This window comes from Rana temporaria, chromosome 1 (assembly GCF_905171775.1).
Source record: "Rana temporaria chromosome 1, aRanTem1.1, whole genome shotgun sequence".
NCBI lineage: Eukaryota > Metazoa > Chordata > Amphibia > Anura > Ranidae > Rana > Rana temporaria.
In genome coordinates this window covers 637,626,187-637,653,627 of record NC_053489.1, presented here as the reverse complement: position 1 = coordinate 637,653,627, position 27,441 = coordinate 637,626,187, and the positions used below count along the sequence as shown (strand labels likewise).

The following is a 27,441-nucleotide window of genomic DNA, read 5'->3' as shown; positions in this document are numbered from 1 at the left end:
GTGTGTGTGTGTATATATGTATGTGTGTATATATGTATGTGTGTATATATATATATATATATATATATATATATATATATATATATATATATATATATATATATATATATATATATATATATATATATAATTTTATTTTTATTTTACTTTCACTGTCTGATACTCATTTTTTTCACTCATGGTCCTGCGAGATCATTGGCATGCTAATCTAACCTCTCAGGATTTTTACTTACCTGTCTTGTAATCTGATGTCAATATCCTGCTGACCTCACCTGACTACCCTTGGATTTCCAAGGGTTTTTTTTTTTTTTTTTTTTTTAATTGAGCATTGTAATGGCCGTTCTACTTCTACTAGTTTATTTATTTTATCCTTATACATATTTTGCCCTTTTTTCTTTATATATATATATATATTTTTTTTTTTAGTTTACACCTATGTTTCCTGCTGGGCTATGTCTATAATTGTTTTGTATCACAATGTTGGATGTGACTTTTCAATAAAACCCTTTGTACAAGAAAAATGTAAACTTTGCCTTGGCAGGAAGGGGGTGAAAATGCCCAGTATTAAAGTGGTTAAAGGATAAGCTCACCTTTAAAAAATAAATGCGCATATTTTTTTGCATGTAATTTTTTATTATTATTATTGGGAGCCTGGAAGGCATTGCGCCCTTGATCAGCAGGGCCCTTGCAGGCTTGGGGTGTAAGCTGTTTGGCTGTACATCATACAGCCAAACAGTTGCACATTAACAGGAAGCATTGATTAACTACCACAGCACTCAACAGCGCTGTGGTAATTTGTTGAGCACTACAAGCCAACATCGGCAAATGCTTCTGAACCTTTTTGTTTTTTTCAATTCACAAAACTCTGAATGAATGCATGGCCACGTTCTTTGCAGATGCTCACAGAGCAGGGGGAGAAGATTCCACCCCCCCCCCACCACCTGTGACATCGGAGAGGTGCAGAGGCTGGTGGATCTATTGCATGTTATACCCTGACTATGGGGGTAACATGTTACAAAAGGTCAACTTATCCTTTAAAAGAGGTGGTGGTGTGTGTGGGCATTTTTTATTTTTTAAGAATCATACTTGCCCAGATGGATGCAGCATCGCTCCGATGCTGTATCTGTCCCCTGGTGCCTCTAACACTGAGAATTGAGCGCTCAAACACTGCCGATCGCTCAGTTCTCACAGCTCCATGAGCAGAGAGGGATCTGGTGGATCCCGACTCCGTGGTCGGGATTATGCGGTCCCTGGATTGACCTCTGTGACGTCAGCAGAGATCAGACTTCAGCCCGCTCTCTGCTAAAAACGGGTCACAGGAGTGCGAAACTAACTGCACTCATGTGATCCACAAAGATGTAAAGCCAACCAAGCTTTGGCTATACTTCTCCTTGTATGATTCCATTGATTTGTTTTTATTTTTGTTCATCAGGAAGTCAGAAAATTCACTCAAAGCGCTAATAAACCCAAAACCAATAATGTAATATATTGCAGCTTACCAACCGTTAGTTGTGGTGGCTACATTTGTTTTCTAACCCCCCCTCCCTCTTCTGGTTTTCACCAGGTGGTCTGTCAAGAGGCACAGCAGACAGTAGCATTGTCAATCTGGGGGGTGGGGAGAGACACTAAAAGCCAAACTCCAGCTAACTCTTTTTAAACAGTTACAGCAATGTTTGTGTTTTGGGGGGAAAAGATATTGCATAAATAAAAGCTGACAATCGTAAGCCTTTAGGGACAGGAGTGTTTCTCGGTCACGATTTGTCACAAAAAATTGAGTTTAGGGGATGTTTTAAACTCAAAACGAGGACAAGCCCAGCCTGGTGCAGTTTGAATGCTTTTAAAATGACAGAGTAATTGTAAATCTTCTCCTATTGTGTGGGTAAGGTTAGGGCTCTGTTCTGGAATCAGACACAGAATAGTATAAGAAACCGACCAAAGGGCAGCAGCAATGCTGAATAATAAAAGACTAAACAAATGCATTTTTAAAAAAAATAACAAACTAAAGTATCAAGGTTGATTTACAAATCCATGAAATCTGTAATTAAAAAAAAAAAAAAAATCCTGAAAGAATTTTGTGTAAACTGATGGTAATTGACAGAGATGGGAGTATGTCTGCTTGTTAATGGTGTTTGTCAGAAACCAGCACTTTGGCTATTCTGAATTCAACACGCTGCACTAAAAAGCAGTACTTTTCACTGCACACCACTGCAACACAGCGGTATTTTCCCACTTAATGGAAAACAAGGCAAATTGGCTAATCTGTGCACTGGGATTGTATTGCTACAAAGCTTCCCATGTAGCCCAATACAGATTATGTAAATGGGCCTTCAAAAGTGTAGTATGTATAGAGTGTGTAATTTTGTATAAAGAATAATACCAGTCAGGCCTGTTTTAATGTTTTTTTTTTGTTTTGTTTTTTGTAGAATGTCCATCTATTGATTCAGACCTGGATGCTATGTCAGATGTGACGGTTAGTTCAGTCCACACCAGTGACTTGTCCTCATTTGAAGAAGAGAGTGACGATGAAGATGAGGCTGTGTCAGACAGCACAGAAGAGGGGGAAATTACTTCTGATGGTAGGTTTACAGCTGATTCTCATTTCTGATAAAATAAGAACAGCAGCTTAAAGTGTTTAAGGCATTAATATAAGGCTATGCCTTCTATTAAAGGCTGGCATAGCAAAATGTGTAAGTTGTGTTTTAAAAACGTCTCCTCCACAGAAGCCACCCATTGGAGCTGGAAAGCACCCACCAGTCACGTGACCGGCCTGAAGTTGATATTCAGTATTTTCAGCGCTCTTTATAAATGCAATTTACAGATTGTGCTATGCCAGCCTCCTAATAGAGTATGGTGTGACAAATTTAGTATTTTAATATTACAATAATAGCGGCAGGGGTGTGGGGCCGGACGGAGAGGGCGCTGACAGGGAGGGGGAGAGAGGAGAGCTGAGGGGACAGCAGCCTGTTAGAGGGAGGCACTTTGACCACAGTGATCAGGGTGGAGCTGCCGTGGTTATCGTGGTCTGTTTAGAGAGGGAATACATGAAGTGGTAGGTTTAGGGTGTGTAATTTTATTTTTTATTTATACATTTCAGAAGGGAGGCAGGCCACACGGCACAAGTGTGTGTGATATCTGCTTTAAGGCCAGAATCTACTTTCAGTTTTTTTCGAATAACAAACGCTTTACACTAAAAATTAAAAATACAGAATTAAAGTGGAGCTTTTTGCTTTATATGCTTTCTCTTCACTACAGCATGTGATTTATATCTATTTGAGTGACTATGGAGGGGGGGAATTGGAGCATTACTGTACATCTAGTTCCTTGTGGCTTACTTTGCAAATTTAATTTGGTAAAAATTAGAGGTCGACCGATATGGGTTTTTCTCTGGCCGATACCGATGCTGATATTCCAAAATTGGGGCGGCCGATGGCCGATATTTTAGGCCGATTTTTGCGGCCGATATTTTAGGCCAATTTTTTTTTTTTTCCCCCATTATATCAGAAAATCTAGGTTGGGGAGGAGGTTATTGTTTAGGGTGGAGAGGTGGAGTGCAGCCTATCAGTGTCCATCAGTGCCCACCAATGCAGCTCACCAGTGTAGCCTATCAGTGTCCATCAGTGCCACCTCATTAGTGTCCACCAGTTCAGCCTGTCAGTGCAACCTCATCAGTGCCTACCAGTTCAGCCCATTAGTGTCCATCAGTGCCACCTCATTAGTGCCCACCAGTGCAGCCCATCAGTGCCACCTCAATTATCAAAAAAGAAAAAAAATACACTGGGCATGGTTGGGGATGCATTGTGGAGAGGGGTGGGTGGGGATGCATTGTGGAGAGGGATGGATGGTGCTGGGGATGTGTTGTGGAAAGGGATGGATGGTGCTGGGTGTGGGTGGGGATGCGTTGTAGAGAGGGGTGGGTGGGGATGCGTTGTAGAGAGGGGTGGGTGGTGCATTGTGGAGAGGGGTGGGTGGGGATGCGTTGTGGAGAGGGATGGATGGTGCTGGGTGTGGGTGGGGATGCGTTGTGGAGAGGGGTGGGTGGTGCTGGGCATGGGTGGGGATGCGTTGTGGAATGGGATGGATGGTGCAGGGGATGCGTTGTGGAATGGGATGGATGGTGCAGGGGATGCGTTGTAGTGGGGTGGATGGTGCTGGGTGGGGGTGAAGATGATTGTGTTGCATTGTGAAGATGGATGAGGATAACTCTGTGTGGGGATGAGAGTTACATTGTGAAGAGGAGGATCTCATATCCACCCAGAGTCATCCTCATCCATTTTCTCAATGCCAGCCTCAGCCAGGTTTCCCTTTTTAAAAGGAGTTTAAATAAATTCTGCAGGGGGGCACAGTAGCACATAATTTGGGCAACTTACCCTCCATACATGCTGGGTATCATAATCCTATTTTATCTGCATGCACCTAATAGGCTAGGTGCATGCTGATGAGCGGATCAGCCAATCATTGTTTAGAACTTGGTGTAATGCCAGCAGGTTCCGCCTCAGCAGGGAAGGAAGACATTCCTGCTGGGGGGAGTTACATTAGTCGGGCGGCAGTTGTAAGCCAATGATTGTTTCTCCCTGTCCCTAATACAGCACGCCGAGGGGGCGGGGCACGGCGGACGGCGTGATGCCAGTGAAATATATATCCCTTCTGTGGTGGCCGTGCAGATAGGAGGAATCGGATACATGGGAGCGGGGTCAGTACTGCAGGGCAGGCGGCCATGCGGGCCGGACACTTAAGCCGCGAATCGGCCGATTCTTTCACAAAAATCGGCCGATGCCGATTTCACAAAAACGGCCAAATATCGGCCGATATATCGGCCGACCGATATATCGGTCTACCTCTAGTAAAAATAATGCTTCTATTTTCATCTGTTTTTACTTTTTGGGTTGTGAAAAAATTGTTTATTGAATTAATAAATAGAGTTTCCCCTTATTTTGTGACCATGTTTGGTGATGGCTGTATTCCTTTTATTTTACTTCAGATGAAGAGAAAGCAGCTACTCAAAATAAAGCTGGTGAAGCGGGCGAAACAAAGGCAAAGGGCACTCGACAGTCCTATGTGCACAAACCGTACCTGTATTCTAAGTACTACAGTGACTCTGACGATGAGTTGACTGTGGAGCAGCGCAGACAGTCTGTGGTAAGGTTATGCTTCTTTTAACACACAGGCTGTCATGAATCTATTTTTCCCATACCCGTAAAGGAACATCGGTTTTAGTTATTGGTAAATGTAATGGAAAGATATGAAAAGGGTTTTGCGTCTGCAGATTGTAAAAGTGAATTTCTGCATCTAAACTCCCCTGCATGTTAGCCTTTTTTGTCCATGCACATGTAGGCCTGTACAAGAGTTTAGCAGGAGGGGAGTTTATAGAGCGGAAAAAAAACTGTAAAAAATGCCCAAATGTGCTTAACCACTTCCATACAGGGCACTTATACACCTTCCCGCCCAGACCAATTTTTAGCTTTCAGTGCTGTTGCACTTTGAATGACAATTGCGCGGTCGTGCTACGCTGTACCCAAACAACATTTTTTATAATTTTTGTACTCACAAATAGAGCTTTCTTTTGGTGGTATTTGATCACCTCTGGGATTTTTATTTTTGCAAAGAAAAATTACCGAAGATTTTGAAATAATCGTTTAGCACAAACCCCCCCCCCCCCCCTGTCAGAGGAGTAGCCGATCCTGAGGATATTGAAACCACTTTGCCGACGTCAATCTGCAATTGGCGGGGGGTGGCAAGTGTTTAAGAACGAATAGCGATTGAGCATCTTATTAATTCCAATGGCAAGTATAATTTTAATATTGGCTTTATGCGCCTAAACATGTTTTGCAAAAATGTGGCTTAGGTGCATTTTTGAAGCTGCTATTCTCCCAGGAGAAAAGGCTCCAGTGTGCATGAAGCCTATGGCACCTTTCACACTGGCGCCTCCGTGCAGCGGATTCTGTCTGGTTTTTACAGGCAGGAGCGTATAGGCGGGTGTCACCAGTCGTGTCCACTGACCATCTGCCGCTCCATAGAGGAGACTGCAAGGACTGATCAGCTCCACCTGGAAAAACTGACAGGTGGACCTGATCAATCAGCCGTGTGAAAGGCTTAAGCTTTCCTGAGAGAAACGTGAGGAATGCCATTTCTGCTTAGTCTCGAATGCTAGTTTACTTACTGTCACGTTTTACCTTCTTGCGTCCGTTATTTGTGTCACTTACCTGGAACAGATATGCAAATAAGATGACTGGCTTTACTGATCTACATATTCAACACATTGGACCCAGTGGGCCAGTGTACTAGCCAGACATTTAGTAACTACCAATGACTTGGAATAGGCAGCCCGCAAATCTTTTAGGAAAGTTAACGATAAGAACTGATTCATACTCTAGTGAGGCATTGTAAAGTGTAAATGTGTATTGTAATAAGGCAGCCCATTGATTATGAATGGACTGCCAAAGCACCACAACAGAAACACACATGACCCTTTTTTAGAAGTGCACCATGTTTGCTGTGCTTTGCACTCTGCTGTACACTCTGTACAGTAGAGTGCACACTGCTAAAAAAGTGGTGCGCCACTCCATTTAATGGAACCGCAGTTGCGTTGCTGGAACACACACTATTTACTGTGTGTTGCTGCAATGCAAAAGTGTGGAATGGCCCTAAAGCTGTGAACAAATGCTTAAAGTGGAGTTCCACCCATAAATATAACATTACATCAGTAGTTTTTAAAAAAGTCATTAGTCCTTTACGAACATTTTTTTTTTTTTTTTTTTTTTCAGATGCCTTCAAAGTGTTGTTGCTAGGCAGAATAGTTCATCTTCCCACTTCCTGCACCTAGGTGCTTAATGCTTCCTAACCTACACCGCACAGACTCCTGGGAATGTAGTGGGTGTAACTTTCCAGGAGTCTGTGCACTCCCCAGTCTCAAAGAATCATGTGACAGCACAGGTGCTGAAACCTGATCTGACACTGCTTGTGCAGCACTGAGCATGTGCGAGATCTGCAAGGCTGAAATCCAGGAAGTCATACAGTCTGACTTCATGATGTCCACACTTAAGATGGCCCCAGTCAATTTCTGTTTTATAAAGTGTCTAAATGCTGTAACAACCTAACAAAACGGACCTTAGTTTACAGACTAACTTTACTAGAATACATTAAGCTTGTGTATTACAGGGGTATTTATATTTAAAAAGGGAAATTGTGGCCGGAACTCCGCTTTAAAATACTGTATGAATCCCTTTTATTTCAGTGTTCAGATGACATCAAAACTTGCTTTTGATGCTGATGTGCCTTCAGCTAGTTGGGGAGGGCAAATTTGCTCTTGTGATGGCACGACTTGGTGTACATTTATGCTATGGTGGTAATTTACCTCAACTTGGTTCTGGTCAATTCTTAGAGACATTTTTTTTTTTTCCTGGGACAGCCTGTTTATCATCTTCCTGCCTGCCCTGTGGCAGAATGATGGCCAGGTGGTGGCTTTACTGTTCTGAGTGGACGTCCTATGACCATGCATACTAGCCCATTATGACCTAAACTGCCCAGGGGTCTTTGCATTTAAAATATTTACTACCACTTTAATGAACAAAAGGAAACCTATCTCACAGTTCAGGAAACATCTGTGGGCACACAGAGGTATCAGTATTGTGGTGTATAAGAACACCCGAGGATTTGGCAATGACCTTCAGGCTGATGTAAATCCCATCTTTATAGCATGCAGCCCAACCGTACCTAGAGTACCAGAAGGCTACCAGTTTATTTTTGTTTGCTACTTGTATACTATATTTGACAGGTTGGCCTGGCTTTAATTTGAATTCACTTCTTGCAGGCCAAGGAAAAGGAGGAAAGACTGTTAAGGCGGCAAGTGAAACGAGAGCGATTGGAAGAAAAGCGCAAACAAAAAGCAGCGGAGAAATCCAAGGCTTTGAAAATGAAGAATCAAGGTAGGGTATCTGGATAAAAGGGTTTGATAAACAAGATAAATTGTTCTGTCTAGAAAAATACAGGGATTGGACAAAAATACGGAAACGCCAGGTAAAAGCAAAATGGTTACCCTTTGGTATCCAAGACGGCCTGAATTCTCCTGGGGTTTGACCAACATGTAGTGAAAATAAAAAATCTACACACCCCCTATTAAAATGTCAGGTTTCTGTGATGTGAAAAAAAATGAGACAAAGAAATAATTTTAGAACTTTTTCCCACCTTTTAACAAAACTGTACAACTCAATTGAAAAGCAAACTGAAATCATCGAGTGCTTCTGATTAACCCCAAATAAACTTCATCTGTTCTAGTAGATCTTTCCTGACATTTTTGATATTGCGCATGCAATGAATGACAAAAGTCTTTCCCACCTGTTGGCTAGATGTCTCATCACACAGCAGAAGCGAAAGAATGTTGCATTACTTTAACCGGAAACATAGGGGGGTTATTTATTAAAGGCAAATACACTTTGCACTACTAGTGCACAGTGCACTTGGAAGTGCAGTCACTGTAGATCTGAGGGGGGACATGCAAGGAAAATAGCATTTTAGCTTGCACATGATTGGATGATAAAATCAGCAGAGCTTCCCCTCAGATTGACAGACTGCACTTCCTAGTGTACTTTCAGTGCAATATCATGTGCACATTGCACTTGTAGTGCAAAGTGGATTTGCCTTTCGTAAATGACCCCCATAGTGTCACTTTCACAATTACAAATCGTGTAGTGTTTTCATATTTTTGTCCAACCCCTGTAGCTTTTGGCCTTTTTTGTTTTCATTAATAAGCCCCAAGATTTAAAATGTAATTTTTTTTTTTTATTCATGTTTTAACTTTTACTGCACAATATAGGTACATCAAACTCTGTTCATAAATCTCCAAAGGATCAGAAGGCAAAGTCTTCCAGTACGAAAGAGGTTCTCAAAGAACAAATGTTTTTAGAAAAGAAAGTTGCCATGAGTAAGAAGAGGAAGAAGGATAGTAATGGGTATGTTTTGGATTTACTGTCATTTAAATTTTTCATTGAGCATGCAATGCAGCGAACTTTACAAATAATGGAAGTAAACCATGTTTAACAAAGTCTTGGAGTCTCGCCAGTTTTGTTAGACCATTTGAATTTTTTTTTTCTGTTGAGATAAAACAGAGAAATTTAAAGCGGAGTTCAGCCGGAAAAATACAAATTCAAAGTTGGCAGCTACAAATACTGCAGCTGCTGACTTTTAATATAAGGACACTTACCCGTCCAGAGCACCCACGATGTCCTCACCCAAAGCTGATCTGTTCCTCGGCTTCCTGGTGCAGGCGCTGGCATCTTCAGTAGGCAATCTTCATAGCCTAGTTCCCTACTGCACATGCAAGAGTCTCGCTGCGCGTCCCTGCTGTCTTCTGGGACTTGTGTCTCCCAGAAGACAGCGGGGAGGGGCCGGACATGGTGTAGATTGCCAGAAAAGCGAAAGTTCAATTTTTGGGTGGAACTCTGCTTTAAAGACCTTTGTGAACGTTACCAAAAAACATCATTATTTTGAAAAAGTGTGTGTGTATTATACACTTTCTGAAAGTTTAAAGTATTTGTCATTAGAGCCTGTATAGTCCAATGTTTTCAGGCACTGCAGCAAGAGAGTAAGATCAGCAAAGCAGCATGCAATACTACCAAGCAGTTGGCAAAATCCTACATTTTCATAGATCATATAATGCACATAGAGGGTTTTACTATGTATGTAGTATGCATACAAGGTTTATAGTATGTTGGCACACAATGATGAGGTTTACATTAGGCCTGTCACTTTTAAAAGAGGAGAAAATTTAAGGTTGCGTTACCCTTTTACTTGGTACGTAAGGGCCGTCAGGAGCGTGTGTAAATGTGAAAAGTCAATTGCTGGCTGTCGGATGGAAGAAATTCAGCACATCCATCAGCAAACCTGGGGTGGGCATTAGGGGTAACGCTGGGTAGCGGGGAGGCATAACGGTGAACATCTGCAAGCATTTGGGGCACCGACACAAACGTGCTGTGCTGCACGTCTTGGATATCTCCATGACCACTGGCATGAGAGAAATAATTCTAGGGCTCTTATTTACGGATAACTGGACTTATGACTTGTAGAGGCTTTTAAAACGTTGTCTATGGAAAATAAAGTGTACCGAAGTTTGTCGCTGTTTCATGGGCCCCATGCAATTTTTATTGCTTGTCATGTTGGGTATCTGTTTGGCGCAACCTCATCTTTTATAATTTACCAAAACTTGGGCTTGGGTGCCTAAAAACAGTGCGTGCGCTTTTTTTTTTTTGTTTTGCTAGAATTTTACAGTTTGTAAACCATTGTGCTAATATTGTATGACAAATACATTGATCTACCACCGTTTTATTCTCTAGGGTGCTTGCTTTCAGAAGATATATAATGTTTGGGGGTTTTACATAATTTCTAGGCTTAAAGATTTTTTTTAAAGGGGGGGGGGGGGTGCAATGTGGCAGAGAAAGGGTTAATTGGATTTTGATTCTTATGTTTTAACTGTTAATATTTAGAACTATTTATTTTTATATACCATATTTCAAAAGGTTTCCTTATAATAAGGTCAACTTTAACTATGACGTTGAAGGAAAAGTTCAGCTTTGTTACATGTTGCGCCCATATTCAGGGTGCAACATATTACGAACAGACCAGCACCCCCCACCCCAAGCTTCCCAATCTGACAGCTAGTGGGGATCTTCTCCTTCCCCTGCTAGCTGTCAACATTTTTATAAAAAAACACATGGCTGAGCGGGGCCCCGCCTCCTGTTAACGTCAGTCATGCACAGTGTTCTGTGAATGCTTTTTTACTACAAAAAATATGCATTTATTTGATGTAAAAAGTTGAACTTTGTCCTTTTTTAATGTATCCATTATTTAAACGGGTAATTTCTTCCTTTAATGTCTAGTTCTTTGAAGATAAAAACTGATGTTCTTGATGAAGACTCTAGAGATACCCAAAAGTCCAATGAGGTGAGTGATCCACAATAATCAAGTAGTTCAAAATCCCCTCATTGAAGTACCATTCGGAATGTTGAGATTTGCATATAACTTTAGCGCTCAATGTCCATGGATCAATTTTAATTTTGATTTAAAATAAATAAATATTTTTGCTGAAAATGATCCTCTGCTTGGGCAGTTTTTCCCCCTGAAGCCTCGTACACACGCTCGGATTTCTCGGCAGGAACCAGCAAGAAAACTGCTGGCAGAGCCTTCTTGCCGAGTAAACCGTGCGTGTGTACGAGGCTTTCATGTTTCTCGTCAAGAAAACTTCCCAGAATCTAGACGAGAAAAATAGAGAACCTGTTCTCTATTTCCTCGCCGTGATTCTCGGCAGTGTTTTCCTGCCGAGAAACCCGAGCGACTGTATACTTGCCTCTCCATGGAAACCAAGTAGAAACTGAGGATGTTACTTAAGCCTCGCATGCACGATCGGAGTTTCCAACGGGAATTATTGACAGCATGTTGGTCGAAAATCCGACCGTTTGTGCGCTCCATCGGACAATTGATGGATTTTCCACGGACAAATGTTGGGTGGCCGGCTTTAAAATTTTCCGTGGGCAACGGTCTGTTGTCGGATTTTCCGAGCATGTGTCAACAAGTCCGTCGGACAAATGTACAAACGCATGCTCGGAAGCAATGCTCATCAAACACGACATTAGTAGATGGTGCCCAGAGGGTGGCGCTAAAGAGCTGAAAAACATGTAGTACGTAACTACGTTCGTGTTTGTTGGCCGACAATTGTGTGCTTTTTGTATGCAAGACAAGTTCCTGGCCAACGCCCATTTGGCATGTAATTTTTTTTGGGGGGGGGGGGGCTTCGGTAGGAGTGGGACTTCCTGTCCCACTTCCTACTATGGACTGCCTAGGTGGCCACGTGACGGGTCCCAAGAGATCGCCTGACCACTCCTAGAGCATAGCGCGACTCGCGCATGCGCAGTGAGTGCCCGGCCGTGAAGCCGAAAGCTGTCACGGCCGGGTGCCCACAGTGTGAATGGAGGCGCCGGCGAAGGGGGGGAGCGGAGCAGAGCTCCAGGCGACCGCATTGCTGGAGCAGGTAAGTGTCTGTTAAAAGTCAGCAGCTACACTTTTTGTAGCTGCTGACTTTTAATAAACCGTAAAAGGCTGGAACTCCAAAATTCTCCGACTAAGGCCTTTTTTGTTTTGTTTCTGATCCGCAGTCTTTCCTATCTGTTTTTTCTCATACGAAAACTGAACGTTAAATGAAAATTGGTTCTGTTTATGTACAAGAACAATTTTGGGGTTGGTACCTTTGGAAGCTTTTTGTTTTGAAAGTCTGCATTGAATGTCGAAAGTTGTATACACACGATATGAAAATCGAACGATCGTTCCTCGTGCAACTCGTGTACGTCACCTAAGAAGCCGGTTCACACAGGGGCGGCACGACTTCGGGGGCGACTCGGCCAGGCGACATGAAGACGACATCTAAGGCGACTTACAAAATGACTTCTGTATAGAAGTCAATGCAGGTCGCCCCCGAAGTAGTACAAGAACCTTTTTCTAAGTCGGAGCGACTTGCGTCGCTCCTATTAGAACGGTTCTATTCACTTTTCAGGCGGCTGTGTCGCCTGACGAGTCGCCCCAGTGTGAACCGGGTCTTACAGTTGTATTTGTGTATGCATATGCTACATCTATTGCTTGGAATTGCCTGTATCAATATATATATTTTTTTTTTCTTTTTTTTTTTCTTCTTTTACCAGTCACAGGATAGAATATCTTCCTCTGCAAAAGACAATAAATCTGGAAAGTCTGATGTCAAATCCTCCAAAAAATCACTTGAGCAAGCAGAAGAGAGTAAAAGTGACTCCAAAACCGAAAAAGAGAGTAAAAAGAAATCCTCTTCATTTTTAGAAAAAATACAACAAGATGCAGGGACACAGGATACTAGAAAGCAACTAGAGAGACTTGACTCAAACTCTGAAGAAAACCAGAAGGCCAGAACACCCAGCAAACCAGACAAACCTGACAAATATTTAAAAAAAGAAAGCATTGACATGGATGCACTGAATGCAAAGGTTACACCAAGAAAAGAGTCCAAATCTCATAGGAGTGAACGAAGTTTCTCAGAGGATCGTTCCTCCAGGCAAGAAGAGCGGTCATCCTCAAAGCCTGAAGAGCGTTCATCTTCCAAACAGGAGGAGCGGGCATCCTCTAAGCAGGAAGAACGGCCATCTTCCAGGCAGGAGGAACGTTCTTCCTGCAAGCAAGATGAGCGTTCATCCCTTAAGCATAAGCACAAGACAGATAATGGACAAAAACAAGGAAGTGATGAGTCAGACTCTCAGAAATCCAAGAGGACCTCCTCAGTTGACAACCACTCACAGAAACGCAGTAAATCCAGTTCAGAAGAGAGATCTGATCGGAAAGGGAAGCAAAAAAGTGACGTAAAGTCATCTTCGTCCAGTAAAGAAGAAAAAACATCTGAGCATGCTACCAAAAAAGAAGATAGCGCTCGTCGTGATAGTAGTAAAAAAGACAGACCTCAGTCGTCTGAAAAGTCCAGATCCGAACACGGTTATAAACGATCAGCAAGTGATTCCAAGGACCACAGAGAATCTCAAAGTATTTCTAGGGCGCACGGTTCAACTCAGAAGAAGTCAAAGAATTCTTTAGATGATAAAAATGAGGCTGACTCTGCCAGTTCTGATCACTCCAGACAAGAGGAAAACAAAGACAAGAAAAAACTTCATAGTTCTTCAAATGAGAGGCTCCATGTCAAAGCCAAATTTAAAAGCAGTAGTAGTAATAAGTTGTCAAAACCAAATGACCAAGAAGAGGCCGACAGTAAAAATGAAAAAGAGAGGGTTGCAGTTGACAGTTCTAGTGAAAAGTACAGAAAATCGAAATCTGAAGATAAAGATGGTGGAGAAAGAAAGGACAATAATTCTCATGCCTCAAGCAGCACAGCAAAAGAAACAAGCCACAAGTCTAAGCATACAAGTGATAAATTAAAGGAAAGGCCTCGTCTTGACAGCAAGGAACATGGATCTTCTAAGTTGGACAAGAAATCATTTGGGGAATGCCTCAAGAGTGGTAACTTAAAGCATATTCACAAAGATTCAAAACGGAAGGAAGAAGTAAGGAGAGCAGATGAAAGATCTGTAAAGAATCCAGATGAAAAAAGAATTCAGGAACGAAGCAGTAGCTCAGATGGAAAGCTTGGTAAAAAAACTGAGTCCAAAAGTGAAATCTCGAAGGAAACGGGCCTAAAGAAAAGCTCCAAGTCCGAAAGTGAAAGTGGTGTTCTCTCAGCTGAATCAGGATGTGGTGAGAATAAAGATCCCAGAGAGAATAAGAAACTTGGAAGTCTTGGAAATGAGAAGGCATCTGCAGAGGCAAAGGTTACAGATGCCACAAAAATAAATTCTAACGGCAAATCTCAATCAGTTTCTGAAACTCCTTCTTCCAAAAAGTCCACGCCACTAAAATTCAAGTCAAAGCATGGAAGCTGTGACTTGAAAGACAAATCTAGTGGTCCCTATGAAAACCCTTCTACAGCTCTATTAGTACATGATCTTGGTTCCATCAAAGACTCGGATACTTCAACCTCTGAGAGCATCGATGAAAATGAAAAGGCTGTCTTCAGTTCAAAAGATGGTGCTGATGTTGCAGAGGAGTCGTCTGATCAAGGAATGCCTTCTAAAACGGCCAGAAATGCACATGGGGAGAGAGATGATCTTGCTGGATCTAGTACAACAAACAGTTCTGCTCAGGAGCAAATGGTATCGGCTCCCACCCCACATAGTAATGACTATTCCAGTGTGTCTCCCAGGGAAGTATATCCTGATGTAGCAGACTCAAACGATGGGGAGATTTCTACGAGTGACGTAGCAGAAAGCACTGGCAAATGCTTGGAAGAAAAGAATACGGAAAGTGCCAATATTCCAGTTCATTTGGATATTTCAGAGGTTGATGATATTGTTACAGGAAACGAGGTTGAAGGGGATGTTTGTGTTAAGGAAAAAGATTCTTTGTCAGAAAGAAATGAAAATGTTTCAGCTGAAGTAGAAGAACAAAGTAGTTCTGCTAATGTGACTGGCACAGAAAGAAATGTAGGTAGCAGTATTCTGGAAACCAATAACGAGATTACTGGCGTTACCCCTAGAGAGGGCAATGAGAGTAGAAAGGAAGCTGAGCATGATGCAACTGCTACCTCTTCCAGTTTCGTAATAGAAAATGAGTTAAGACAAGGTGTTGAGGATACTGCATCGTCTTCCAGCACACCAGTTGATAACGGTACAGACGATACTTGCATGGAAATGGAAGGGGCAAATCTGGATAACAGCAGGGAATACACCTCTTCAGCTTCTGCAGATGGTAATATTGTTGAAGATGATGGAGACGTTGCAATGTTATCAGAGAATAGCTTTGAAGACACTGCTACTTCGTCAAGCTCTGATCGGAAACATTACAATGAGGATAGCTTGGAGCCCTTGCTGTCGGAAAAAGGGAGAGAAAGTACTGCCACTTGCTCTCAGAGTACAACCGATTTGGTGCCAGAAAAAATTGGTAATGTTACCTTTAAAGCTGCTACTTCTTCAAGCGCCCATAGAGAACTTTCACAAAATGCCCACGAAAATGCTGCATCTTCTTCTGACAATGCAGAAAGAAGTAATATTGAGTTAGAAGTTTTAAGTAATGTCAGTGAAACTGCCACTTCGTCTGATGCCAATGCAGAAAGTGCTAGCTCTTGTAGAGCTGAAATTGTTAGCCATGTAGCAACGTCTTCTGAAAACGATGAAACGGTTGATATTTCTGGAAATATTGCAGCTCAGTCAGCTACCTCATCAAGCTCTTCAGCAGGTATTCACTATGGCCTTGGACTTTCAGAAAGGCATACAGCCACCTCATCAAGCAGTATGATTAATAGTAGTAGAGAACTAAACTTTGATGGCTCTTTGGTTTCCTCTGAAATAGATAATGAAAACCTAGCAGCATCATCCAGCAATGTAATGGATGGCAGTATAGGCGATGATTCCAGTGAATGGCTTAAAGATGCTTCAGAAAGAGAGGGTGAAGATGCAGCAAGTTCTTCCAGCAACCTTCCAAGTACTTGCAGAAACAAACCTAACTTTGGTAATGTAGAAGATAGTAAGAATACTAGAGCCACCTCAAGCACCCAGCAAGATGGTGTAAATGAAGCGGGTATCTCCTCAGGCACAATAAAAGAATATCCAGGAAACTCATCTGATCTTGCCATGGATAGCAGCACTGAAGCATCGATTTCAGTCAGCAGTGAATTTTATTCTGGTAGAGCCACGGGGTGTTCCAGCAGTAGGGGGGATCAAAGCCCTGGGAATGATAAATATTTGGAACAGACGAAGGAGAAAGACAATGCAGCGTCTTCCAGTAGTGGAGCATCTTTATCTCAAACACAGACTGCAGGTGATGAAGCGGCATCCTCTTCAAGCTCTTTTACAAGTAGTGACACTCAGCACAGACATATTAGAAGCACAATAAACTCTGACAACCCAGAAGCCACAGCATCATCAAGCTTTGCTACCAATAGCAGTAGCGAGCAGTATTTTAGAACTTCTCCAGGAAACAGCTCTGATACTACAGCAACTTCATCTAGCAGTTCAGTTACCAGTGGAACCTTCACAGATGTAAATCGCAACAACACACAACCCACAGCATCATCAAGTGTTTCAATGGACAGCAGTACCGGCGAAGATCTGAACATGGGTGTTGCACATTTGTGCAGCAGAACAAATACTGCAACATCCTCTAACATTATGGACAGTGCTGGTCTGGAACACGTTTCAAAAGAAAGAGGACCTGCCTCCTCAAGTATAATGGGAGTAGACCGAACTGAAGAGAATGTCGAAGGTATTATTTTTGCAGATAAAGTTAATGAACAAGCAGCTACATCCAGCAATTTGATGGACAGCAGTATGGAAGATGATAAAGCATGTGATGCTCTTTCCAATAATAACCCCTATGCCACAACATCCACAGGCACAAACATTGATTTGGATAAAGATATGGATGATGGGTGTGATGTTAATAGTGAAGCTGCAGCAGCCAGTTCAAGCAATACAGTGGGCTCACCACTGAACGATGGTCACGACAATGCAACCTCATCAGATTATACAATGGATAGTGGTGTGGAAGGTGTGGGACAGGCTTTAAGCCTGTCAAAGAATATTGAAGCTGCCAGTTCTTCAAGTATTTGCGATGTCAGGGTCCAAGATATTGTCACTGATGCATCTGTTAACCGACCAGTGGGCGATGATGCCACAACCTCTTCCAGCATTGAAAGGAAAAATGAGCTAGTTGGTGGCATTCATGAAAGTCATAGCAATGAAAGCAGTTCTAGATCTATAGAGATGGCTGCTGAGTCAAGTTTTGTTGCCAACCATAGTAGTAATGCTATTTCTGGCACAATACAAGAAGCTGCTGCTCCATTACGGGCAGATGAGGATGATGGACATGTTGAAATGAATGCCACTGATGGGACAAATTCAGTAAGTTATGAAAATAATGATGAAAAAGAGGACACCGTCAGTAGTGCCAGCTCTGAAGAACAAAGGTTTGTTGGCAATTCATCTAGACAGGCCACAAGGCAGCTTGGGGATGGCGAAACTGATAGTACTGTCACCAGTGCTGGCACAGATGCACAAGAGTCATCTGTGAATAGTGAAAATTCTGAAGCATCTGATCATGTTACCTTTGCAGATAAAGAAGTCAATAATGTTGATGTGAGCAATGTGGAAGCCAACGTTGCTGTTGAGGAAGCTTCTGTTTCCCATGCAAGTGATCAAGATTTCAATGATCAAGTATCTGAAGCATCTGCAGACAACAAAATGGCTGAAGAATCTGAAGACGTATCTGTCGAAAATGAAATGATTGCAAATGTAGGTACTGAAAATGAAGTTGCACAGACTAGTCAGTCAATAACGGAAGAAGGTGAAGGGGCTGTTACGAGTACGGGTATAACCGAAGAAAGCTATGGTGATAAAGTTTTGCAAGGACAAGATGAAGTTGCATGTTCTGAAGAGACTGAATCAAATGAAAGTGGCAGTATGAACATGGCTGAAAACCTTGGCCCTAGAGCCATTACTGAAGATGATGAAAGTGCCATCACAAGCACTGGTGCTAAAGAGGATGAGGAAGAGGGTGAAGGATTTGTTACAAGTTCTGGGACACCAGGTGAGGAATCTTCATTTTCAAACACTGTGGAACACAGCTCCCCTACTTCTGCTGAACAACCTAAAGAAAGCATAGCAAATGCAGATGAAGAAACGGCGGTGGAAATGGAGGAATTAAGCTCTGAAAATCTTGAGTGTGTTACAAGCTTCACCACGACACCTCTAGAGAATAATTCTTCTCACCCCAGAGAAGAAGAAAGCACACCCTCTCCTTCAGGCAAAAATATTTTGGTGCCCGAAAATGTTTTATCTGTTACAACCCAAAATTCGGATTTGGAGACGGAAAAAAAAACGGAAACTCAAGAATTCTCAAGTTTAGATATTTCTGAGGGGTCTCCAGGTTGTCCAGTGCAGAGCAATGAAATCTTGCTTGACTCTGATTTAAATCGTGGCACTCCACATTCTGAAATGGCAGATGAGTTGTGTGTAGAAAGCTTGTCTCAGTCAGTTGGTGATGTCTTGCATGAGGCCAGCACTCCATCAGAAGAACATTTAGAGCACAGCAAAGCACAAACACCTTCAAAAGACCACCCTGACGCCCCTCTTACAGAGGAAGACTCGGCTTGCATATTGGATAAAGATAATGTTGGTTTAAACATTCCTTCAGAATCTGAAAGAACTTCTGATGTTTTAAATGCATCAAGTGGTGATCGTGATGATCCTGCAGGTCAATCTACAAACTCGGATGTGATTTTTACACAAGTAGAAGAAACACAAAATGCTACCTCATCTAATGCCTCTGAAGATGCTGTCCCTAACTCGGATAAAGGTTAGTTGCTCTTCTTCTGCACTTTGTAAACCTTTTAGTCTCGGGTTCACACTGATGCAAATTTTAAGGCTCCGATGCGATCCGGAAAGCATGTCTCCTAAAAAAGCATTGCTGTCAATGAAGTCTTTTCACATACAGGCGGTCCCTGGGTTACAAACAAGATAGGGACTATAGGCTTGTTCTTAAAGGGGTGTTAAAGTTTTTTTTTTTTTTTTTTTTTTTCTAAATGGGTTCCTTTAAAGCGGTTGTATACCCGCAACTTTTTTTTTTTTATACACCCAAAAGGCATAATGAGCTAGTATGCAACGCATAGTCGCTCATTATGAAATACTTACCTTGGAACAAGGTGTGTAAAACTTACCTGGTCCACGCCGAGCGAGATGTCATCTTGCCTCGGTGTGTGTTCCGGGTATCGCCGCTCCAGCGTTGTGATTGGCTGGAGCGGGAATGTCGTCACTCCCACGCATGCGCGCGGGAGACTTCATTCCAGCTAGGTCAGTGGCGCATTGCGAGGGGAATATCTCCTAAACCGTACAGGTTTAGGAGATATTATTTATACCTACAGGTAAGCGATGGTAAAGACTTTACTACCACTTTAAGCTAGTGCATTGTTGGTTCACTTACCTTTTCCTTCGATTTCCCTTTATAAATGTTTGTTTTCTTTGTGTGAATTTCTCACTTCCTGTTCCTCCTCAGTAAGCGGTTCTGGCTGACTAAGCCCCAGCCAGAACGGCTCAGGTGATGGGGGCAATTTTAAAGGTAAATGTTTTGCAAATGCATTAAGGTGAAAAAACATCCAACAGTACCGACCCCCATCCACCCCAAAGCCCCCGTTTTACTTACCTGACCCCTCGAAAGTCCCGCGCTCGTCCCCGTCATCCTCTTCGGTTCCCAGCCTGGCTGTTGATTGGCTACACTGGATGGATTCACAGCAGCGCAGCAATTGGCTGGCGCTGCTGTAAATCACATCGAATGACTCGGCGCGCGGGGCCGAGTGATGGTCGGCGGCTATGGCCGCCGCTGTATCACAGGAGCGTGCACGCAAGAGCTTTCCACCATGCGAGCTCGCTCACATGAAGGTGGAAAGCTCCTGCGGAGGGGGAGCCATGACAGCCGCCGAGGGACCCCAGAAAACGTGGATCGGGCCACTGTGTGCAAAATGAGCCACACAGTGGGGGCAAGTATAACATGTTTGTTATTTTTAAATAACGTCACTTTAACGGAACCTATTTAGAAAATAAAAAACAAACCTTTACAACCCCTTCAAGTTGAATCTGTTTGTTATTCGGAACAGGTACATTTTTTAAGTGTAGCTCCAGCCAAAAAATCTATTGAAGCTTTTTGGATAGGGAAGGGTTATCACCCCTGTAACGTTTTGCTGTCTGTGCCCCTGTTCAGATGATTTCACTTAACTTTCTGTCCCAATGACAATTGGATTTAGAAAATATTGGGTTATTGGGGAAACAAGGATTGGTGATAAAGAATCAGGGGAGTGGAGACACCTTTTTCCCATATTAACTCTTACAGGAGAGAATTTACCTTCCTAGGGGTAGATTTCCTCACTTCCTGTTTTCTCCCTCCGTTTGTAAGTAGGAGTCGTTTGTAAGTCGGATGTTTGTAAGTAGGGGACCGCCTGTATATGCAGTGTGATTCTGATCCGGTTTAAAAAAGATTCCATGTGAGTTTAGTGTGGTGTGAATTTCAGCTCCATAGACTGCAAAGGACCAGATTGAAATTGCAGTCTTGTACATCAATGCGAATCCAGCAATTTTTTTCTATTTCCATCCTCGCGCTCCTTTCCTTTTGTCAAAAGTGGGTTGTTAAGGAGCAGGGCCAATGAATCCTTAATAATCGATGACTCGTCAGCTGTCAGAGGGATTCCCCGCTGGCAGCTGAAATTTAAATAAAAGAATGCTGGAAATTAAAAATTCATGGGGGGGGGGGGGGGGGCTGGGAGAAGGGTGTAGGACCCCCCCACCCCAATGTCAATACCAGACCCTTATCAGCTTGGGCACAGCTAATATTAGGCTGGATTCATAACTATGCATTTTGAGTGCTTTTTGCATTCTTCAGATTGGCACTACAGAATGTGTTCCATAGGATACCATGTTAAATGGACTGTAGTGCAAAAAGCACTAAAAACTGCATAGGTGTGAATCCAGCCTTAAAGTTCACATTGGAATGGCACCTGACAAACAGAAATCGCGCTGTGAATTTGCACATAAACCACACTCAAAAACGGGTGCAATTTGCACCGCAGCAGTGTAAACTGAGACTTGCTGTACAATTTATATTATGTTTGAACCTAAGGTTATGTGTGGGGTTTTTTTTTTTTTTTTTCTTTTTCCTAATGTATGTGTAAAATGCATAATTTTTATTTCAGAATGTGCCCCGCAAAGTGAACAATCTCAACCAGAAATCGAAGCTCATGTAAGACTTTCTTCTTCCCTAAAACACCCCCCCCCCCCCCTGTTATTACTTATCTTGGCTCATATGTATTATGACGTCTTGGGGCCCCTTTCACACTGGTGTGCTTTTGCCACGATTTTTCCATTTCTATTCCCCATTAAATCTTATGTAACTGCTCACACTGCAGGTGCGCGCTGCACCTTAAGTCCTGCAGCTGACTTTTTTCAAGGCACCTTTTGTTGCAAGTCAACGGGAAGGCATCAAATGTGTATCAGTGTGAAGCCCTTATGTGCTTGGCTCAGATTCCATGACTAAGGTTTACAACCACTTTAAGCTGCACTAGAGCACATCAGTGTGAAAGGGCCCTTATTTGTTTTAGCAAATAAAATTATCCTAAACGTATTCCAAAACTATAATAAGCTTAGGGCAAAAAAATTTAGCCCAGATAAATCATGACCTATGAAGCAAAGTACCGTATTTATCGCGGTATACCGCGCACCCCTAAAGTTGCCCCCAAAATTCCTGTAAAAAAAAGTTATGATTTTATTACTCACAGTTTTGGTGTCTTCCCAGCGTCCATCGTCCGGTCCGGCGTCCATCTGCGGCCTCGATGGTGTCCTCCTGGCTTCTCCAGCGCGCGCCTCAAGTCGAGTACCCGCTTCCTGCGCTCAGTTCGAACGCCTCCGCCGACATATACAGAGTGCAGTACACTCGGGTACATTCGGCAAGGCTCGGCTTCGCTCGCGCTCACGCTCTGTGACGTTTATGCGTGAGCACGAGCTAAGCCGAGACTAGCCGAATGTACCCGAGTGTACTGCACTCGGTATATGTCGCGCAGGATTTCAAACTGAGCGCGGGAAGCGGCTATCGGCGTATATCGCGCACCCACGATTTCCCCCTTATTTTAAGGGGAAAATAGTGCGCGATATACGCCGATAAATACGGTATCAGTGTCCGGTCCCATTCCAGCCCCCTCCACGCTCCCGTCTGTACAGTGGGGCTTCCCATGTGTACTACATAAGGGTTGGGTACCCAGTCCACGCTTTGGGTTTCCTGCTTTTAGTACATTGAATGCTCAGAGTAATGAGCTCTTGGAAATTCATTCACTTTAACATGAGGTTGAGTAACTAACTTATTTCCTGCTGTACCTGAAGAATTCAGTTAAGTTTTTTAGGTTACATAGTTTAGTCTGGTTAAACACACAAGGCCATCTATTTCAACCAATGAAAAAAAAAAAAAAACACCCACAAATAGAAAACCTCAGTATACAAAATGCTGTACCCACAATTGACCCAGAGGAAGACAAAAAACAGTAAAGAATGATACAATTTATTTCTTCCAGAGGCAATTGGATTTTTACTGGATCAACTGCCCCTCCCATGGATACCTATAAATATTAGTATTCAGCTATGTGCATTTAGGAAAGAATCCTGGCCCTTGTTTAAAAAAAATAAAAATAAAAAATTTACTGAGCTGGCCAGAACCACCTCTGGGGGGAGTCTATTTTCACAGCTCTTACTATAAAGAAGCCTTCCTAAGTGATTGTAATGTTTTAATCTCTGCGCTAAAAAAATAAATGATTCTGCTATATACCTAACGAAATACATACAATCAGCTGCTAACACCATGGTGGGATCACCAAGCGCAACAAAAAATATAATTATACTTGGTACAGCCCTCTATATAAAAACTTTCTATAAGAAATGGAAAAATAAAACTACATTACAGTAAAACCTTGGATTGCGAGCATAATTTGTTCCGGAAAAATGCTTGTAATCCAAAGCACTTGAATATTAAAGCAAATTTTCCCATAAGAAATAATGACAGCTCAACTGATTCGTTCCACAACCATTCATTCATAAGCCCTTCAGTTTATAGTCTATATGAAAATATTATAGCAATGTGATGGGTTGTGTAACCATAAAATGTCCATCCACAAATGGAAGCCTCCACAAGGGGATTGGAACCAAAATCCAGCAGGAGCTCCAGAGTATAAAAGAGAAGAGAGGCGCCTCTAAGTGTAGCAATATGGTTCCATTTATTGAAGGTACAACAATTAGCAACTCACATGGTTGATGATTAAAAAAGGCCCATTGAAGTATGCAGGCATCCGGGGGTAAAGCTGCCCACATAGACTGTCCTCCACACCGCTATCAGTCTGCAATGGTGACCGGGAAGACTACCCTTCAGTAGATCGATCTGAAAGCCAGGACTGAACTGCTTGTGGAAGGGACGACATCAATGGTGGTGAGGCGAATGGTCTATGTCAGGGATATGCAATTAGCGGACCTCCAGCTGTTGCAGAACTACAAGTCCCATGAGGCATAGCAAGACTGACAGTCACAAGCTTGACACCCAGAGGCAGAGGCATGATGGAACTTGTAGTTTTGCAACAGCTGGAGATCCGCTAATTGCATATCCCTGGTCTATGTGGACAGCTTTACTCCGGATCCCTGCATACTTCGATGTGCTACACATATTGCTACACTTGGTGCTTATCTTCTCTTTTATGCTCAGTTGTGACATGACACTACTCTTTTATATCAAGACATCGCTTGTATATCAAGGCAAAATTTATTAATTTTTGCTTGTCTTGCAAAACGCTCTCAAACCAAGGTTTTACTGTATATGCACTATTCTAATCGATATGCAACTATGATACTGTATACCACAAAGGTGAAAATGGTGAAATCAAAGTGACCTTAAAAAATATTTATACTCTGAACATTGTGAAAAATTCGAACTTTTCATAAATCCAGTGTAGTATAATATGTTGTAGTTCAAGAGCACGTCTTTTTGTTGCATGATAAAACTTGGCTTAATTAACATTTGCTGTCTCTCAACTGTTTTAATACTTTTTGTATTTATTTTAAATCCTCTGTAGTTGTCAGCTTATTGTCAAGCATTTTGATGTAGTGAAGTAATATAAAAGTTGCTATAAGTTGTATGGTTTGTTAATGAGGCGTACTGTAGCAAACTTGATTTTAAGGTTTTTAATCCGAGTTGAAATAGGATTTCTCATCCATTATTGTGGGTTGTATGCATGTGTTTTATTACATTGTAATAAAATGGGCTTGGCTTGATTTTAATTTTGCAGCTGATCCACTTACATTATTTTTTTATTTTTTTTATTATGAATGCTTAGGTGCAGGTCTTAAAAGATCCAGAAAACACTGAGGTGGAAAGGCCAGACAAGAGTGAAAAGCTTGATGAACCCGAAGGTTAGTGTAAAAGCCGAAAGGGCGTATGTCACTCTCCATAATGAAACCGTATATGCATTCATTCACTGCCAAACATTCAACATGCTGCTCCAGGTGATGGACTTGCACTCTATTTTCATCTCAGGCGCTGGCTTGGATCATCAAAGCACTCCATTAACCACTTCAGCCCCAGAAGAATTTACCCCCTTCCTAACCGGACCATTTTTTGAGACACGGCACTGCGCCGTAACTGGCAAGACGCTGTACCCATAGAGCTTTCTGGTTTTTATTTTTTGTGCTGTAAACAATAGCGACAATTTTTGAAAAAAACAATATTTTTTACTTTTTGCTATAAAATTCACAAATGTATAAAGAATTCTTCATCAGTTTAGGCCGATATATATTCTACATATTTGTGGTAAAAAAAGCAATAAGCGTATATTGGTTTGCGTAAAAGTTATAGCGTCTTCAAAATGGGGGGTATATTTATGGCATTTTTATTTCTGCTAGTAATGATGGTGATCTGAGAATTTTTTTTTTTTTTTCTTATTTGGACAGCGAAAGATCAGGCACTTTTGACACTATTTTGGGACCAGTGACAATTATACAGTGCTATAAATAGCCACTGATTACTAATGACTCCTTCCATGCCAATGACATTTAACACTAGGGGGTGGTCAAGGGGTTAAATGTGTGTCCTAAGGAGTGATTTTTATTTTTTATTTTATCAAAATTCCAACCATATTACATCTCAAATGTATAGAAAGATCAAGTATATATCCATGTGTAGGACATTTAAAAAAAATCCCAATTTGACCCTCATGTCGTCTCTCCTCCCCCCCCCCCCCCCCCCCCCCCCCCCTACCTCTTGATTCCTGTTCTTTTGGTTGACAGTTTTTCTTCCCTCCTATTCTGTCCCCATCGTGCCTCTAGACTCTTTTTTTCTGCATAACTCAATGTTTTCTTCAATTCTTTGCAGCATTCCCATTTATCTTTAAATCCTGTTTTTTTTTCTCCTCAATACTATACTTCAGCGCTTCTATAATATGCGTCTCTTCCATCTCCAGTTTGTCCACTGTCGGCAGCAGTTTATAAAGCTTTGAAATTATCCCTTTTGGAGCTGTCTACTGTACATAGCCGCTCCAGCGGCGTAAGCTCCTCCCCTGACCTTATTGTCTGGGGTAAATTTTGGTCAAAATGGCACAACTGGCGATACCGCCACTCATCTATTACCATTAATTCCTCGTTGTGTTTTAACTCCTGAAATTGTGTAATTTTCCCTCCTTTTTATTATGTCTCAACTGTTTTTTTGTTTTTTTTTTATCCAATTTCCTCCCATTGTTTTTTATTTATCCAATTTCCTCCCATTGTTTGTTTTTCCTGGTGCAAAATATTATTTTTCTTTTAAATCTATAAGGGGTGAGTTGTAACCCCTATCCCGATTGTTTATGCAGCCTATCCCATATTTCAAGTGCATTCCGTGTCAAAACGTGAGCGTTGTCATCTAGTGCTCTATACTGGGGAGGATTCCATATTGCACTTCCCAATTGTGTTTTTGACAGTGCATTTTCAATTTTTACCCATCTTTTGTCCTGTTTATCTTTGGCCCGCTCCACCACTCGTGACAGCACCACCGCATTATAATATTTTTTAATATCGGGGACAGCCAGCCCTCCATGTTTTTTTATCCTGTTTTAATACCAAGAAGGAGATTCTATGTTTTTTATTCTTCCATATAAAATTCATTAGCAGGGTTTTTAATACTCCTGAAGTATGGTGCCTTCAGAATATTAATTTGTTCTATCCATGATATTGGTCTATTTTTTTTTTTTTTTTTTTTCGCTCTTATTTCATCTAATAGGGGGATGTAGTTTATTTATTTTCTTTATTGAATTAGCGAGTTTTATTCCTAAGTACTTAAGTTCCTTCTGCCAGGGTAAATTAAACTCAGCCCTTAAGAGCCGTTCTTCTGATTTGCTAATGTTGACATTTAGGATCTCGGTCTTGGTTACATTGATTTTAAAGTTTGATATCTCGCCATACTGTTTAAGGATTTTAAGTAAATTCGGCAATGTAGTCCTGGGGTTGATAATATAAAACAATACATCATCTGCAAAGGCTGAGAGTTTGTTCGTCTTCTCCCACCTTAATACCCTTAACCCTTCTGCACCTGTTCAGAAGATCACCTCACTTTCTGTCCCAATGACAATTGGATTTAGAAAATTTGGGGTTATTAGGGAAACAAGGATTGGTGATAAAGCATCAGTGGAGACACCTTTTTCCCATATTAACTCTTACAGGAGAGAAGTTCCCTTCCTAGGGGTAGATTTCCTCTCACTTCCTGTTGTCTTCCTGTGTTTGTAAGTAGGAGTCGTTTGTAAGTCGGATGTTTGTAAGTAGGGGATCGCCTGTATATGCAGTGTGATTCTGATCCAGTTTAAAAAAGATTCCATGCGAGTTTAGTGTGGTGCGAATTTCAGCTCCATAGACTGCAATGGGACTAGATTGAAATTGCAGTCTTGTGTTCATCAATGCAAATCCAGCTATTCTTTTCTATTCCCTTCCTCTTTCCTTCTGTCAAAAGTGGATTATTATTATTATTATTATTATACAGGATTTATATAGCGCCAACAGTTTGCGCAGCGCTTTACATCAGGGAAGACAGTACAGTCACAATACAATCAATACAGGAGGGATCAGAGGGCCCTGCTCGTTAGAGCTTACTAAGGATTCATTGGCTCCCACTCCTTAATAATCAATGACTCATCAGCTGTCAGAGGGATTCCCCGCTGGCAGCTGAAATGTAAACAAAAGAACGCTGGCAATTAAAAATTCATGGGGGGAAAAAATGGCATATGACCCCCCCCCACCCCAAAATCAATACTAGACCCTTTGCAATCAGCTTGGGCACAGCTACTATACAGCCTCATAC

General features: G+C 41.9%; 1 protein-coding gene across 4 annotated transcripts in view; it reads left to right on the top strand.

The window, feature by feature from the left end:
* BOD1L1 (biorientation of chromosomes in cell division 1 like 1) overlaps positions 1-27,441 on the top strand; it is a 65,650-nt gene that overhangs the window by 16,390 nt on the left and 21,819 nt on the right. For 3 of the 4 annotated variants that reach the window (XM_040335436.1, XM_040335435.1, XM_040335438.1), the window contains 8 exons: positions 2,424-2,576; positions 4,979-5,136; positions 7,808-7,922; positions 8,810-8,945; positions 10,869-10,932; positions 12,681-18,900; positions 21,284-21,330; positions 24,455-24,530. In XM_040335436.1, coding sequence (XP_040191370.1) covers positions 2,424-2,576; positions 4,979-5,136; positions 7,808-7,922; positions 8,810-8,945; positions 10,869-10,932; positions 12,681-18,900; positions 21,284-21,330; positions 24,455-24,530 — 6,969 coding nt within the window. The remainder of the gene's footprint in view (positions 1-2,423; positions 2,577-4,978; positions 5,137-7,807; positions 7,923-8,809; positions 8,946-10,868; positions 10,933-12,680; positions 18,901-21,283; positions 21,331-24,454; positions 24,531-27,441) is intronic. The other variant, XM_040335437.1, reaches the window with a different exon arrangement.